General features: G+C 37.5%; 1 protein-coding gene across 12 annotated transcripts in view; it reads right to left on the minus strand.

The window, feature by feature from the left end:
- Positions 1-16,845, minus strand: part of PHLDB2 (pleckstrin homology like domain family B member 2) — a 117,336-nt gene that overhangs the window by 15,119 nt on the left and 85,372 nt on the right. For 10 of the 12 annotated variants that reach the window (XM_082754511.1, XM_082754514.1, XM_082754518.1 and 7 more), the window contains 7 exons: positions 13,626-13,754; positions 10,817-10,972; positions 9,889-9,999; positions 8,893-8,982; positions 6,301-6,444; positions 4,504-4,644; positions 3,802-3,901 (listed from right to left, as the gene is read on the minus strand). In XM_082754511.1, the coding sequence (XP_082610637.1) occupies positions 3,802-3,901; positions 4,504-4,644; positions 6,301-6,444; positions 8,893-8,982; positions 9,889-9,999; positions 10,817-10,972; positions 13,626-13,754 (871 nt within the window). The remainder of the gene's footprint in view (positions 1-3,801; positions 3,902-4,503; positions 4,645-6,300; positions 6,445-8,892; positions 8,983-9,888; positions 10,000-10,816; positions 10,973-13,625; positions 13,755-16,845) is intronic. The other 2 variants (XM_082754509.1, XM_082754510.1) reach the window with 2 other exon arrangements.

Below are 16,845 nucleotides of genomic sequence, written 5' to 3' on the forward strand. Positions count from 1 at the left end.
AAAAGATTCAACTCCTTGTAAGATCCACTAAAAGTTTCCCACAAGCAAACAACACAAGTCTAAGCTAATACAGGAGCTAAAATGTTTCCCATTGCATCGGTTTGTATTCTCCTTAGTAAAATAAACTCAACTGTTAATAGACAGACTGTTCAGCAAAATATTACAATATCCGTAAAGCCACAGCATCCAAAAAATCCAAAGGAGTTGTAACAGAATCCCCCCCACAAAAAAAAACAAATATATCACCACAAAATTATAGAGAGGTCAAAGTTATAGGAGAAAAGCTGTTATTAAAAGCAGCACTGTCAAGCACATCAATAAGCAGTACTTCATAAAAAAAAAAAGAGTCTTGGTATAACATATTCTTTAATTTCCATTATTACTTTTTTTTTTTCTCCTTGAATGTTGAAATTAACATGTCAAAATATATTTTTTTTTTGTATGAAAACATGCCAAACTAGGAAGCCCATGTCTACCTTGTCATTGTCACCCACAGATCTGCAAAGACTTCCAAATTTTCTGCTCTACTTGTTTGGCTATGAGCAAAGAAGCAAAAAAAATAGGCCTGCACAAAGCTGCAGCTCTGCAGTTATTAGCATTAACCAGAAGTTTTGTTGTGACAGTTTGACAGGAGGAACAAGACTTTTTGAAGTACTATCATTATTTTACAATTTTTTTTATTTTTTTTTAAATCTAAGATTTCAGAAATTACTTGACAGTGCTGATGAAATCAGTACTTTTGCCAAAAAACGACAGGCACAGCCAGGTATAGAGATGTTTTCATACCTTTTCTAGCTTTTCCTGAGTTTTATAAGGGAGTAAAAGGAAAAAGAAAAGCAAACCACTTTGAAAAGCTTCACACATTGTCTTCACATATATATGTTGCCCTTAGTACTCTGTTTTTCGGTACAGCTTAAGAAGCATATGATTAATCATCTTGCTGGTACTTAACATCTCTGTCTCGACAGTACTGTTCCCAGAATTGTGGCTAGTCCTATGCTGCTGCAGCTCACAGCTAGCCATCCCCTACCTTGTGGGGGCTAGCACAAGGCCCCCCTCCTATCTCTCCTTGCACAGGTACCCACGGGAACTTCTTGAGCCCGTTTCCACCTGTGCAGAGACTGGTATCTAGATTGCATCAAACAACATTTTTTTTTGCATTCTATTTTTTTTTTTTCCTTAGTTCGCTTAGAAAGGCTTCTCCACAGGAGCTGAATCTGTAAGTACAGTTCTTCAAAAGCACCTCTTGAATGGCTGCTAAGAAATACTTTTTCCATTAATATTTATATTAAAGTTGTCTCCTCTTAAGAACAACTTACAGAACACTTAACTCAAGCAATGATTACTGACAGCCACTATTCATTTATTTCAAGGAAAATTTATCAAAGTGTTTCCTGCTGGGTCTCTACTGGATTTGGTCTAAAACTTATTCATAGACATTTCAAGTTCCTGCACAAAGAAATCCATGTTTGAACTCGAGTGGCTGTTCTTCATTTCCTGACTTCATTTTTAATGCTGATTTTTCTCTCTCAGACTTTTACATTTAGCTTCCTGGACAGAAATGGGAAAAAATGGAGAAAGCAAATCAGAGAAAACTTGAACCATTATTAATTTAGTAATTCCCACATAACACTTCTAAACTAGCTGGGTGACCAGTTCCTCCAAGAACTGCTGAAGACTCTTTCTTCAGATTTATACAAACACAGCAAAAATGTCTGGCCTAGAAGTCGACTCAACACTTTTAAGCCCTGAGGAATGTGCTGAGTCCCTACCACTGCTTCAGGAGCGCATCATCCTCTTTGTCCAGCAGTCTCCGTGACCGCGTTGCGGCCTGTGCTCTGAAGGGATGAGGACATGACTAGCTGCCTGACCATGACATCCGTCTTATTCTGAGATCTGCACTATAATGGGATGCCTGTACCCGCAGAAAGAGCGGTGTAGAGACTTTTGTTATGTGCCACTGAAACTAAGGAGCTCTCCCCAGCCCAGAACCACAGTGCTTTAACAAGAGAAAGCAGTTACACTCTTCGAGTTCCTCTGACACAAGTAAATTCATGGCCCTCTACTGTTGAGCACAAAGGGGATAAGCCCTTTGTTAATTTCTTGGAGACAGTCAAACCACAAACAGTCCTTGTATTCCAGTATCCTTCATGTTTTGACTGTCTCTCTGTGTAAACTCTGTGGGAATTCAAATAAAGCTTCTGTCAGCAACGTTATTTCCCTTACACAAAGCTGATGTGTCAGAACAGGCTGTCTAGGACCAGTCTCTTTTCTAGTACAAATTAATCCCCTAAGGCACTCCTCATAACTTACTATTTCCATTCAGACTGTTGGATCATATAAGGAATAATCATCTCCTAGTATGTCAGGCAAAAAAAAAAAATTGCCTATATTCTTAGAATTTTCTTAGTTACTTGGTGACAAACAGAACATAAAAATAAATTGACCCTTTTAAAAAAACTTGCCTGTATTAGATTTGTTAACACTTCAGAATTATGTTTTAGGTCACACATACTCTTCTGCAATCATATTATAGAAACGGTTCCATTTTAACACACAGTCTCTTGCCATCACAATTTAGCCTGGCTGCCCTTACTGATTTTCAAGCTGAAAGTGCTTCCTGCACAACAGCATAATGATGAGTCTCAATGTACTTGCTGGCTATTCCACCCATGGAAATGCATTACATCAAAGAAGCTTTCCATACTGAGTAAGAAGCTCCTTTTGTACCGCATCTGAAAAATGTCAAGCTAAGTTAGACACAATACAGTAGGTCTGTGGAAGGCCTGCTGCACAAATAAAGAACAAAAAGAACACATCACAACCGGATCAGTTCTAGGAAGCAAATATAGTAAGTCATGAACCCTTCTAACAAAGTTCCTTCCATCAATGCATTTAGTCATCCTGGATGACTTCAGTCATGCTTTTTGACTTTTAATACCTGCTATCTCTGACAAGTCCTATAAGAAAAGGATGTATCCTGTCTCAGCTCAAGCTTAGTCAATGCTATATAGGGTCCTCTTGCACTAACTTTTGTGATGATGCAGATACCTGAAAGAAAAGAAACTGACAGATGGCACTGAGGAGCAATTCCTTTTGAAGATGGGACAGTAACGAACAAATGATTTTGTTAAAGCAGAAATTAAGTGCATCACTTCAGGCAGATGAACAGCAGACACGGAATCTCATAGTTTATGAGATCATGTTTCAAAGATCAAGTAACTTTTGCATCCAGAACCATCGTGTTCCTATTCCAAGAGTGCACCTATTTACTCAACATGAAACATCTCTTCTTTCCTATGTTGTAGCCCAAATATTTAAAATATTTAAGACAGGTTACAACACTGCAGTTCTAAGTCATGATATTAAATGCACGTCTGGGGAATTACTTGGTCCAAGCAAAAATATATGCCTCTGAAAAAAGTATTTTGAGATTGTACCATGAAAAGATTTGGGGGGGGGGTGCATGGTGGGGGTGAAACATGTAATATCTTTATCTTGCTTCAAAATCACTCAGGTTACCCAGTTAACCCAATGTGTATTTTTCAATGTACTTTTAGTGTTTACTGAGGTATATTTGAAAACCATTTACTTAAACACTACATGCACGCCTATGCCAAAATCTTAATATCTTATTTTACCTATACCTGCAAATTGCATTTAGAGCTTGTTTTTCTTCACCAAAGAGGAAATTTTTATTTGACAGCCCTGTAGACTATAGCAACACCAGTTTCAGATTTATTTTCAGAAAGAACAAATGTTGACTTTTAATAGAAATTAATCAAATAAAAAAGGTCTTACCTTTGTGCATCCTTCTTGATTCTGACTCTTTGGTCATGGTTGCCAAGCAGTGAGGAAGCACACTGCCACAGCTGTTGCTCTGTCCTAATGGTAAATGTCCCTGTAGGGAAGTTGCAAATATTTGTTTAAAACTATACTTTTAAGACTCCTTTTTCGTATTAGCAATTAATGGTAAAATAACTTGATTTGTCATTAATATCATTGTCACATCAATCAGCCCTAGGTATTTCAGTTGTGTGGAGTCTCTATTAAATGAAAACATTTGCAAAGTAGTATTTCCTGTTTGTTGATATACCACGTCACAAATAAGGAATATTGTCACAAATAAGGAATACTGTCACTTTATACACAACCTTGTCCTTATCATCTAGAGGCCTTAGGTAGAAAGGAAAACAGTCTTTTGAGTCTCTAGAATCAAGTTAAACTAACCTAGAAATATAATTCTTGAAATGTACCAATCATAAATGTGTGATTACTATTACAGCACCATGTTTCCAGAGGCCAATATAAAGGCTGGAAGGATGGGAGGTTTCACCTATCTTCCTACATGTTAATAAACATGAATTTCTTTCAAAATCAACGTCAGTTACGAATTAGAGGGATTACATAATTCTACAACAGAGTAGCAGGTAACCTTACCCCTAAACAAAATATAGTTTTATATAAAAATCTGAAGGCCATTAATAGCATGCCACTACGCACTTTAGATGTAACGCTTCGTCCAAGAGTAGCGCTGTTGAAGTGTGGTGATACAGTCGGCGCTGTTTTCTTGCGAGGCAAAGTATCACTCATGTACATGCATTCCCTGTGCTGCTTCTTTCGCTCTTCCAGATTTCTGAAATGCTTCAAATGGAATTTGTTAAACAGTTTTGACAAAAAGAATTGACCTACTTGCTCAGCAATGCTCTATACGGAATATAGTGAAGGCAATAGTCTGGGTACTTCATTGGATAGAAAAAAAATCTTATAGTACCTCCTGCTTCACAGTATTACATAGGATTTCTATAAATATCATAATAAAAAGCATGTTAAGAAAATGCATCACAACCATGTATACTTTCTGTGTATGTGTCCCTGCACCTAAATTACTTTTCTTAAAATTGAAGTCTAGTGTACAAATGGAATTCAATTAAAAGAGAAAAAACCATGCATTTACAAGTTATTCTAATGAATTGGTGACAAAACAGTACAGGTTTTGAGAGGCATTGTTCAAATGCATAGGAAAAAATAATTGAGGATTTCAAATGAAGCCACTTGAACTTTATTTCTGCAAGTCTTCTGACAGTTATAGTGACTTCTAAATATTAACATTTGCCTCTGAATTACTCATATCAGGAGAATTTTTGTTCATTATCATTCTATAATACATTATGTTTATTTTTCAATGAGCAGTGCTTTTAAGTATAACACTCAGCAATATGATCTACCATGTTACTCTAAAAACTCTGCATGTAAATCAACTTCATGGCCACCATAACAACAAATAAATCCCAAGTTATCAGCTTTGAGTCTGTTACCTGTTGTTGCCTGCGGTGTTTCTTAGCTGGCAGAGGAGGAGGTGTATCAGATAAAGGAATAGGATCTACATGAGTAGCCATGACCGCAGGCCAATGGACTGATGGAAGTTGAGCAATAGAGCGAGGAGAAAGAGAGTGAGGAAATACAAATCCAGAACAGAGAGGTGATCTTAGCTTTATAGAAAAAAGAGAAATTACACACAAAGTTTTCTTTTTGGAATTGCTCAAAAGATATGGCACATACAAGCTGAAGTTTTAGCACTGTGTTTGTTGGAGCATTTAGCAGGAAAGGAAATTTGTTGTATTGGAACTCTTAAGTCATATCTAACTACAAGAAGCAGCACAGAAATGCCAAATTTAAAACTAGTTGCTGCCTTCTTGCCACACAAAGGTAGTAGGTGTGTTTACATTTATAAGATTATTCCATTCTTTTAGAAGTGGATTTATTATAAATTTGTTATGGTCATTACAAATTCAAAAACATTACAAAGAATGAGAAAAAGGAAGAGTAAACTAGAGACAGACTGGACAGACTCTGTGGAATAGCTAACATAATTAGAAGCTACCCCTCTCCCCCAGACATTCAAGATATATTGCTTCTATCATCTCACAGGAAGAAAAAGTTATAGAACATACAAAACCAACACCTAAGCACCTCTGAATGAGTAATTAGATGTGTCCACAGACTGTTTCTCCACAGGTGCATTACATTATAGCATTTGACAGGCAAAGATTGTCACTTATTGCTGCTTGGGTCATAATGATTCAGGTTTTTTGGCCTCTGAAGTCCCACCTACACAACTTCAACTTGACTGTTTCTTCAACTTTACTATTAAACCATTATCTGACTTGGTAACTGGCAGATGAGAGTTTGCCTTTGGGACAATTTGTTACATGTTGAATGACAAAATAAATAAATGAATAAATAAAAATCAGCCATGAAAGAACAATGCAAACAAAGGGAAGTGTCTCCCAAACAAACCTCTTTATTTTGTGGCTGGCTCGTCAGCACAGCCGTGGAAGGCTCAGTGGAAACTGCGTCAGCATCTGTGGGGGGCTGAGTGGAAGGGGATATATTCGTGGAATTGCCATACAGCTCACTAATTTCACTTACACTGATATAGCCCTAAAAGGAGGAATTCAGAAGTTAAAAGGAGCAAAAGCGAAAAGACGTGCAAGAGTATTAATGTATCTAGTATGATGAAAGTTAGTTTCGAGCGATACAGCCAGATATTTGTTACCATTGAAATATTTCATCATAAATAAAGCAAAATTATCATCAGGCTTTTCAAATGTTGAATATTTGGATTCTGAAAACTGTTCTTCATTTAATTCCAAACACATTTATGCGATCAAAAGGCAAACGTACATTAAGTGACCAGGAGATTTCAATAAGATGTAAATACCCCTCAGAAATTGTAATACAGCCCTTTCCTGGAAAAGCAAATGTACCAGCATGTTGACATGTCAGTAAGTATGACAATTCACATATTTATTCTTTTCAAAAATGCATAAATTTAGCAATGTATTTTAGCAAAAATACAAATCCTGTTATCTATCAGCATAGTTTTGAATGTATTTTATCATTCTGGCAAATTAGCTATCATACATTGAATACTGCACTCTAGAAATAGGAGATAAATCTCAATTCAGGTACCATTTGATGAACTATTAAATGAGAAGGAAGCTGGGTAAACTACTCAGGTTTCCCGCTAAAAACATGGCCATATTACAGTAAAATACAATCCACTGTGAATAAATGTAAACCCTGCTTAGCCATATTGTAGCACCAGTATATTGGTCACCAAAACTTGGCAAGTCTATGAATGCAATATTGCGTTAATTTTTATAGATAATAAAAGCACTTTCACCACTATATGAAAGAATACTCAGTTCAAACTCCCAACCCCAATGGGAATTCCCACTGTGGTTAAAAAACAAAACAAAACAAAACAAAACAAAACAAAACAAACAAAAACAACAAAACAACAACAAAAATAATAGCAAATGATTTCACAGTGTGTTAGTTCAGGCCTTATTATATTAAATTACAGAAACTGTTTCAAGTCAGACTAGAGATACAATTCATCTTGTCAATGATGAACTTTTAAATAGCATTGATTTTTTCCTTTCTTATTTAAGTATTGGGATAAGCATTCTGCAGTTCCTTCTCTCATTTACCTTACAGTAAGTCCTAATTAATTTCACTGCAGTGAACTGAATGACACTGCTTGATAATCCACCTCAAAAAAAAAAAAAAAAGTGTCACGTTCACTTAATGTAGTTGCATTTTGAAAATCTGTTATTAAACAAACCATTATGTGGATATGAAGATAAAATCAGAGATAGTGCCACTTTCTAGAGAAAACAATCAGATTCATCATAGAAGAACAAAAACGAGGCTTGGACTTGCCAAATGTCCTGGTGGGAGATGAGACATTCAGATCACAGTGCAACCTAGGACACTGCAAGTGCAAGCATCTGCAACATGGCTCGCAGTGAGGAAGGATGCTCAACCCCACTGACATGTTCTGCAGATCATCCTGGTTCACCAGGAGCTTCAAGGACAAATAAGCAAGATCACATTTCCCAGGTGCTGGTAGGATGCATGGTTGCTTTAGACTTCAAGAGCCCAACTGCCCATCGTGACACCTACATCATTAGATGGGGCAGACCACGTTCAGGGCTTCAATTCAGTCAGACCTCTTAAGCAGAAGCTAATGGACACCCGTCTGCCTATTTGAAACACTAGTTTTTCTGCTTCTCCTACTGTGACTACAACGAATCTGCAAATTGCACATAACAAGTCAAAGCAAGAGGATAAACATGGGAACTTAATATTTTATGTGCTGACTGAATCTTTGTAATAGGCTATGGCTTACGTTACACTGACCTTGTTCACAGATCTTGAGCGAGAGGCTTAACGAAGCATCCTCCAAACTATGAAGTCTCGACAGGGGCAGGTAAACTCTGAGCCTCAACAGGTATTACACAAACTAACTCAAATTTTCAGCAAAAATATTTGGCACCTTTATTCTAACTATTCACAATAATTATGTAAAGATCTCAATAGGTTTCTTACAACCACAATAGCTTCAGGTCTTTAATCTGATGTTTTTTTTAAAAGATCAAAACATACACTTATGCATTTCTGCAGAGCCTTAAAATAAAGAGTGGGTGTGGTGAAAAGGACTCTTTGTAAAATCTTCGGTTCTAAAAGATGACTAAAACACGTTAGTACTTGAACAGAGTTATTCCTGGACCTCATTTTTCTTCATTTCAATGAGGTTTAATTGTCTATTTGAGAAAATTAGATACTCCACACACCCACACTTAAAAATAATTGTTTTTCCAGGGCAAGAGTTTAAAGTGATACCAGTCACATCTGGGAAAATGTCAGAGCAGCTATTTTTGTTCTGCCATGCATTTAGACTTTTATGAATAGCTTTACTAAGTCATTTCATCATCTCCAAAAAAATGCATGAATAGGACTTGACTAAAAACTAAAGTGCTTTTGTATGAAGAGTTATTAAAAGATACTTATGGTTAAGTAAAAAGCAAGAAACCTATTTACCTCTTTTAGACTACTGGGACTTACAGGAAATCCCTTTCCTCCGGAAAGCATGGAATATTTCTTTTCCAGATTACAGAGATTCTCTTTTTCCTGTTAATAACAAAGTTTACATTAAATGCCAACAGCAATGTAGTAAAAATAAACGCTAGCCATTTTCTCAAAAGCATAAAGAAACATGCTGGGATTGAAGGCCAGAAGCTACAAAGCTGAGCTCCAACTTCATTCATTACAGCAGAAACAAACAAAAAATGGAGATACAGAACAAAAACCTAGTGAAAGATTTTGTTGAATATTGAATAACCACAGCCAAACAAATACGTCCTCCTCCAGCATTCTGAAAATGCTGATTCGTCTTAATGAACTGAAGTTGATTTTCCTCATGGTTAACAACAAAACAAACTAGACATGAAAGGTTCACACCAGCTTCTTATTAACCAGATATTAACTGATATAAATAGTTCATCTTCTGGTCTAGTACAAGCTATTACAAGTCAAAAATCATAACTCCTTGTGCCCAGTTTCAGAAATTCTTTGCTGTGTTCTCTGCAAGTATTACATCTCAGGATCTTAAGAGTATGTGCCAGGTTTTGTTTACTGGGTCTTCCACTTTATTTTAGGAACCTACATCAAGGAACAAGTAGACTTTTAGCTTTCATGTCCTCAGTGGTGCTCCGGAAGTTCAGTACCACTAGGAAGCACAGGCTTCGACTAGCTTAGCACCCAATTGTTTAAATCCTTTGAAGAGGTAATGCCTCAAAACCTCTCTACCAAAAAATGCCACTAATATTTTCTGTTAGGAATGATTAATTACAACAGGGCTTTTTTGTTTGTTTGTTTTTTAAAGTTTATAGGATAGAAAAGATGTCTATCCACTTTAATACCGACTCACTAGCTTCTGCAAAATTGATGCTTTTCTCATGTTCTACATTTTTTTTTATTTTATGAAATGCTCTTTTAATATGCATTAAAAACATCTGAAAGACAATAAAAACTTACCCTTTGCAGCATCATTATTAGGTTATTTTTCTCTTTTACAAAATGATCTTGTTCTCTTTGTGCTTGTTGGACAATATGATTAGCTTGTTTTTTGAGAGCAGAAATCTTTTCCTAATAGGGGAAAAAAAAAGAAAAACAAACAATAAATCTCCTTTTACATATTTTATTTTCAAAGCACAAGACAATAAGTAGCAAGGATCCTATTCATGAGACCTCACTCATTCATAAGAGTTAAACAGTAGGAAAAGAAGTTTTTACATGACACCTTACTGCTCTGAAGAAAATAATTAAACAAGATCTAGACAGTTTTTCTGTCTAAATTCTTTTCTGAAGAAAATTATTCTTTATTCTGAAGAAAAGAATTTCTTCAACAGACAAAACAAAAGAACAGTTGCATATATTCTTGGATAATGTGGTGACTAACACCCATACACTGAAAATGGTAGTTCAGAGATGCAATTCCTAATCTCTGAAAAAAATACTATTTAATTGTTTCAAATAGAACCATTACAACTGATTTTAAAGATTAAGATGGTTTTCTTAATTTGACATTCTATTATTACTTTAACAAAATCATTTAACTTCAATCATCAGCATATAATAACTGTAGTTTTGACCACGGCATATGAATCTCCTTGCTTAATGAAGGAAAAATGCTTCAGTACTTTCTGTAGCAAATTTAATGGTTTAATTCTCATATACAAATATGCATACGTTAATTTTATTCATTTGTTCGCTTTCACAGAAACGCAAAATTTGATGTGTTTGCAATGTTATTGGGCTAGCATCTTCAATCTGCTGCAAAAGCTTTTTCAAAAGGAAAAATTTTGCGTAATTTCATGCAGATGGGCAGGCAGGTCGTAGATCTATTTCATCTCCTTTATGCTCAGCAACAAAGATCAAACGTATTGAGTGTTACTGCTTTTACCTTTCTACTGACAATGCTACGCTGATATTCAGCTACTTCACGCAGGAGCTGTTGTGTCAGATTTTCTTTCTCTTCATCTAATCTGCTTTCATGTTCAAGCTGCTGAAATTCCAAATCCTCAAAGTGTTTGCTTTCTATGTCCAATAGATCAGCATCCTTAAGCAAAAAAAGAATAAAAGGATCTTGAATTTACTGAACCAGAGTAGAGATACTTATAAACACACACAAAAAATAATCAGTCTAAAATGGTGCTTATGTACCTCATGCAACATGTTTAGAAGCTCAATGCTTTTAATTATGTAGTGTCATAAGAGAGCAAATAAGGCTAACGGTTATTTGATGTTATCACTCCTAGCATCTCCCCTGCTGATAAAGACACCCTCTGCATTGTAAGGGAGTTGCTTTTCAGTGTTCAGAGCAGGCAGGAGCCTCTGAAGCACCGAGCACATCCTGGCTAGACAGATCGGTACCATGCTGTAGCCTGGTTATGACTCAACCTGAGCGCAAATCGAATTGGTGAGGCTGCTACATGCTGAACTGGAATGGCACCTGCTCACCAACCAAAAAAGTATAAAAATTATAATTCCGGTAACACTAGAGAACCACACGCTGAACGAACTACTTGTGGGAACACACACTCAAATGAAGGAGCACTTAATTTCTTCAAGTCTAGCCCGAGACATAGTGCTGTTTATAACATCAGCCATGCAGCCAAATAAGAGGAAGGATGCGTGGAGTTGCGTGTCCTCTGCACACCACCATCCCCTGCGCAATGCTGCCCAGCCATGCCAGATGTGCAGCCAGGGGCTGCACAGCGACCTCCGGATTGGGACGAAGAATGGTTCCCTGTGCAAATACACAATGAAGGACACTACTCATCCACACAGAGATGTTAGTCAGTAGGTATACCTTCTACAAGCCCTCAGATGTCACCAGACTTTGAATGAAGTGGTTTCCCTGCCCAACAGGAAACGTGTGCTCGCTACAGGCACTGGAGAGCAGCCATCAGTCAACAGTCCGTGCAAACAATACCACCTGCCCACTGCCATCCCAGCCCAGACTCCAGACCCACATTGCAGTCAGATGCTGCAGGAAAATTCACTGCTCGCAACCTGGGCACAAAGCACCAAGCAAGTGAAGTCTCAGAGCTGAAGCAATAAGGGAGTTCACCACCTTCACACCTACCATGTTGGCAGTAAAGTAGCACGACATAATCTACTTCAAACAAAGCTATTTAATCCTACACAAGGCTGAGTTTCAGGGAAGAATAATATTTTCCTATTTTGAATAGCATGCTTATGATAAAGCCATAACTTTTCTCACACTTTATATCCATTTAAGAGGTACTGTGCACTATCTTAGTGGCAACTTCTACTACTCCAGCCACAGCAGCCACAGTAAACTCTCAGTCCAACTGGCCTGGAATAACATGCAATAGAACCAAACGTACATTTAATGGTACACCCACATTTGTCCCATTTTCAAATCCAAGACTGTTATTAAGTCAGCTTGAAATGAAAAAATATACATGTAAATATTTAACCAAATAGAATTCTAGAAGCTTCTTGGTAGTCAATAATGAAAAAGGATTTACTACTACCCCACAGCAACAAGTTTGTAATTTGTCGTGCATTAATACCTTCAAGTACATGACTGCACAGGAAAGGCTTCTTTCCTTTCAATACTTTTGGGATATTATTGCCTTTTTTTTTTTGGTAACTTAAAAAAAAACCTTAAATGTCTACAAAAACACCAAATAACTCAGTTAGTTACTACAGAATAATTTAACATTGTTATTTCCAAAGTTGGACTTCTTCACTTTTTGCTTCTTGAAAAACAAAACAGAATTCTACAAATAAAATGTAATCTAATTATTATATATTAACAAATAAGTATTAAGACTATTTCCTATAAAATGAAAGATTAAAAATCTTATTACTGATATAAAAAGTCTCAAGCCAGGAAAAAAAAAAAGTTTCTCTTTCACCTGTCATCTGGTGCTTTCAATATTGAAGCTTTGAAAATGATTTCCCCCCTATCGAAGTCAGCTCTATATGCTGCATAGCTGACATAAAATTAATTGATACTAAAATCTTCCACAGACAACAGACGTACTTGAACTGACAATAGTGTAGCTTTTTGGTTACAAATAATACATAATGAAATCAAATTGCAATTAGACTTTATGCAAAGATTGAAAAATAAACAAAAACACAGATGTCCAACTCTTGAAAATGTAGGAAAAATGAAGTGGTTAAAGTAAGTGATATCATCTTCAAAATTAAATATTCATAACACAGTTCATGCTAAAAGTTATTTTGTGCTGAAGAAAAGATGTTATCCATGACCTCACAGAGACAGCAATTTAGAACATTGCAAAGAAAGAGCACATCAAACAGGATTAAAAAATAATGGGGGTCAAGTGCTAAAACAGCTGATCCCACTAACCAAAACTCAATATTATCTGCACGAGCAAAGATTAGAAGAGTAATGCACTACTGTCCATCTAGACATCACACTTCCAACAGCCTTCATGCAATCCAAGAGGCATAAGGTGCTAATTAAGGTTAAGTAGCTTTAAAAACATTCAACACAAAATGATTTCTAATCCACCCATTTGGGCTCTACTTCTCTACCACTATGCAAAATATTTATTACAAGCATTCCACCAGAAGGAAACCCTCATGACAATTCTAAGTTTCAAAATATGTTCAGGCACTTTGTTGGATACTTCAAGCAGAATATGTTACACTTAACTCTAAAATCAACAAAAAAAAAAGTTAATGCAATCTTGAAACTTGCTACTGACCCTCTTCAGCTGCTGCTGTAATTGTTCCCTCATGGACTCAGGGCAATTATCAAGCTGCGTCTTCTGCTCGGAGTAAAGCTCCTGAAGCCTCTCTAGTTTTTCCCTCTCAGCATCAAGTTTTAATTTTTCCTGAAGCATGAACCAGAAAATAAACAGAATTACCTTCAAACTCAAGCAGGTGTTAGTGACTATGACAGTGTGAGGCAAAAACTTAATGAACAGTTGAAGCACATAGGTCACAGACAGAAACCACTTGTTAGTTGAAATGCAATGATGGGATTGCAAAATAAACAAAATAAAACATTAATCATTTTAGTAGGGTAATTAATTCTCTCCCTTGTCACTGTGCTTTGTTCCCTTGTCTGGATGATGCCTTTAATGCCCACCGCTTACATGCGTGTCTCACCTAATGAGAAAAAACGTGGAAATGGTATCCATGTTAGTCAGGTAACTGATGAAGGAGAGAGAAAACAGTGTTTTTTAGAAAGCAAAATGGATGGAAAGTGACTGTAGTCTGGCAGTGAGGGGAAAACGGATTTTCTCAGGAGAATGAAGTAAATGCTTATGTGCTTCTAGACAGATAAGTACCCTTAGCAAGCGATGAAAACACAGAATGAGACAGAGATTTGTGATTTGATAACTAGTCCAGGAAATCCTGTTGCAGCAGAAACATGAAATGATTTAACAAATAGATTCATTGGCTTCAGGATACAGGAACTGTAAACTGCTCTCCGGGGTCAAAGGGGATGCTCTACAAGAGACTCCTCATTCTCTTGTAACTAGCTCAGCTTTCTTCTCATTCCACTACAGCACCACCACTCAAAGCACTGCTTATCACCAACAAAAGCCTTTATCTTTTAAAGCTTTAATAAAACACCACTTGTTTTGTGTGCAGCATTGCTCTGAAGACTGGCTGCAGATCACTTAACGCTGCCTTGTAGACTACTATTTGTTGATGGACCCAAATTTGGGTACCAGTACACCAGCGTACAGAGAATTCTTTCAGTACCTTTTACTTGCATGTGCACTGGCCAACACAGCAAATGCATTTCCCTCAACTGAGCAATTAATAACCTGAAAAACTAGCATGCCTGATATGCCATAAAAACTGAAGGGATCGAATAAGTCTCTGGAGCCTCACTTCCTACTACCTGCCCTAGAGTCACACTGTACAGCTCCTTTTCTCTGTTTGTTGTTGTTGTTGTTTTGTTTTGTTCTGTAGTTAGGCATCTCTTCTCAGATGGTCTCTAACTCTCCTCAATAATCTGAAGTTCAGTGCCAGCCCAAATATTCCAGCTTTGTCTTCTGGATGCTCCAAGAAAGTTGAATTCTGCCACGGCACTTACTCATTAGTCCTCTTCCCAGTCCCAACCACTAAAGTCAAATGCATGGCTCAACAGGTGCTATACAAACAGCCTAGCAGCACCCTTATGGCATATGCCACAGAAAATAAAATTATTTTAACCTGCAGAACTTGCCATTTCAAACTGTGGGATGGTCTTTTCCCAAAATCTTCTCTTTGCTGTTCCTGACAAGGTTCTCAAACTTGTATGCATGGTGGAGACACAATAACAAACTTACATTAGCTTCCTGCTTTATAGTTAGATCTCTAAATCTGAGTGGGGTTGGTATATGGGATTTCCTTTTCCCAGTATTTAAGAAAACAACAACAGCAGGAAACATTCACAGTCAGTCCCAATGTGATCTAAATTCCCAACTCTGCTGTTTTCATTTACATGTGCACCTTCTCAGCCCATATAATTAGATAAACAGAATGCTGAACACAACAGTTGGTTGGGTTTTGTTCTTAAGCCTGTAAAAGTGAGCAACTAAGCCAGCATATTCAATTACCTGTCCTTCCTGTGCTAGCTTCTTGCAGCAGCAGCAGGGCTCAGAAATACAGAGGATGACACACATGCAAGCTGCACAGCGAGGGAGAAGCATGCAACTCTTGGGATGCCACCTCTAGACCTCTGTCCCCAAGGAACTCCATTTGCTGAATCATCCTTACTGCCAGCACAGAAGGGAATTATGAATAAATCAGTAGTTCCCCTCCTCACAAACTCTCCTGTTCATTTAATGTTCAGCCTACAGTCTGCCACATTGCTAGGCAGGCGTAAAGGGGAAGACAGAAACAAACCAAAAGCCCCAAGGACCACTGTGACCTTAGTTACAGTATCGTTCCTCTGAAGCTATTAATAACTCCCCAAATGCCTATGTGCTGCAACAAAAACACTCATTCATTAACAAGCAAGTCAACCCTTGAGTGTGAAGAGACATCATCAGCCAGAATAAAACTCGCTGAGAACCATGCCAGAGATACTATTACTTCCCTCAAGAAACTAGGAATGTATTCCTTTGAGATTGAAAGCGATACTCATCTGTCCTATTTATAGCGTAGGAAGTACTTACATCGCAACAAACTGGCTCCCTCGAAACGTGCAGTCTTACAGGAAATATCACTTTCAGCAGCGAGAGGCATTATACGTTTTGCAGCTGTGGAGTTCAGATCACCAACATCTCTCATTTTGCCTTGGTAAAGCTCATTTAATTCACAACAATAATTTGATAAAGAAATTAATAATCAGATTAATATATATATTTTTTAAAGAATCTCTTCTATAAATGGATCCAGGTGAGCTCTGTCAGAAGGGAAGCAGTGTTTAAGCGTTTAAGGTAGGTGCAGGGCCCAGCTGCAGGCCCAGGGCTGGAAGTACATGCTGTTTGCTCAACAGGAGGGGCACAGCGTGAGGAGAGCCCATGTGCTCCACCAGCACATCCTCACCTTAACCACCTGGGCTCAAGCTCTCAAAGGTTTTACTACAGATAACTGTCTCCCAGTGTCCACTCCAGAGCATTCTTTTCCAGAGAATTCTTGAGGCCCTGCTTCCACAGAAGGGAAGTAGAGCTCAGTAAAGCACAACACCTAGTCTTAGCCTGCAATATGTGCTGTCTGGAGATGCAGGTTACATGAACTTGGGGTCAGCCAGGACAGATAGCAGGACTGGAAGGTGTTTTTGTGATGCTGGGGCACAGCCTGGATCAGTTTTGAGGGATACCCGGATACCATGAAGGACAGCAGCAGAAAGAAGTGAGGTATAATGCTATAATCCCCCAAAAGCAAAGACAGGATGTCAACAGAGCTCCCACGATATGAACACAGACCCTAAATGATTAACATGGGCCACAACAGGAATTCAACCTTTAGATCTGGTAGAAC

This window comes from Aythya marila, assembly GCF_965140915.1.
Source record: "Aythya marila genome assembly, chromosome: 1".
NCBI classification, from domain to species: domain Eukaryota; kingdom Metazoa; phylum Chordata; class Aves; order Anseriformes; family Anatidae; genus Aythya; species Aythya marila.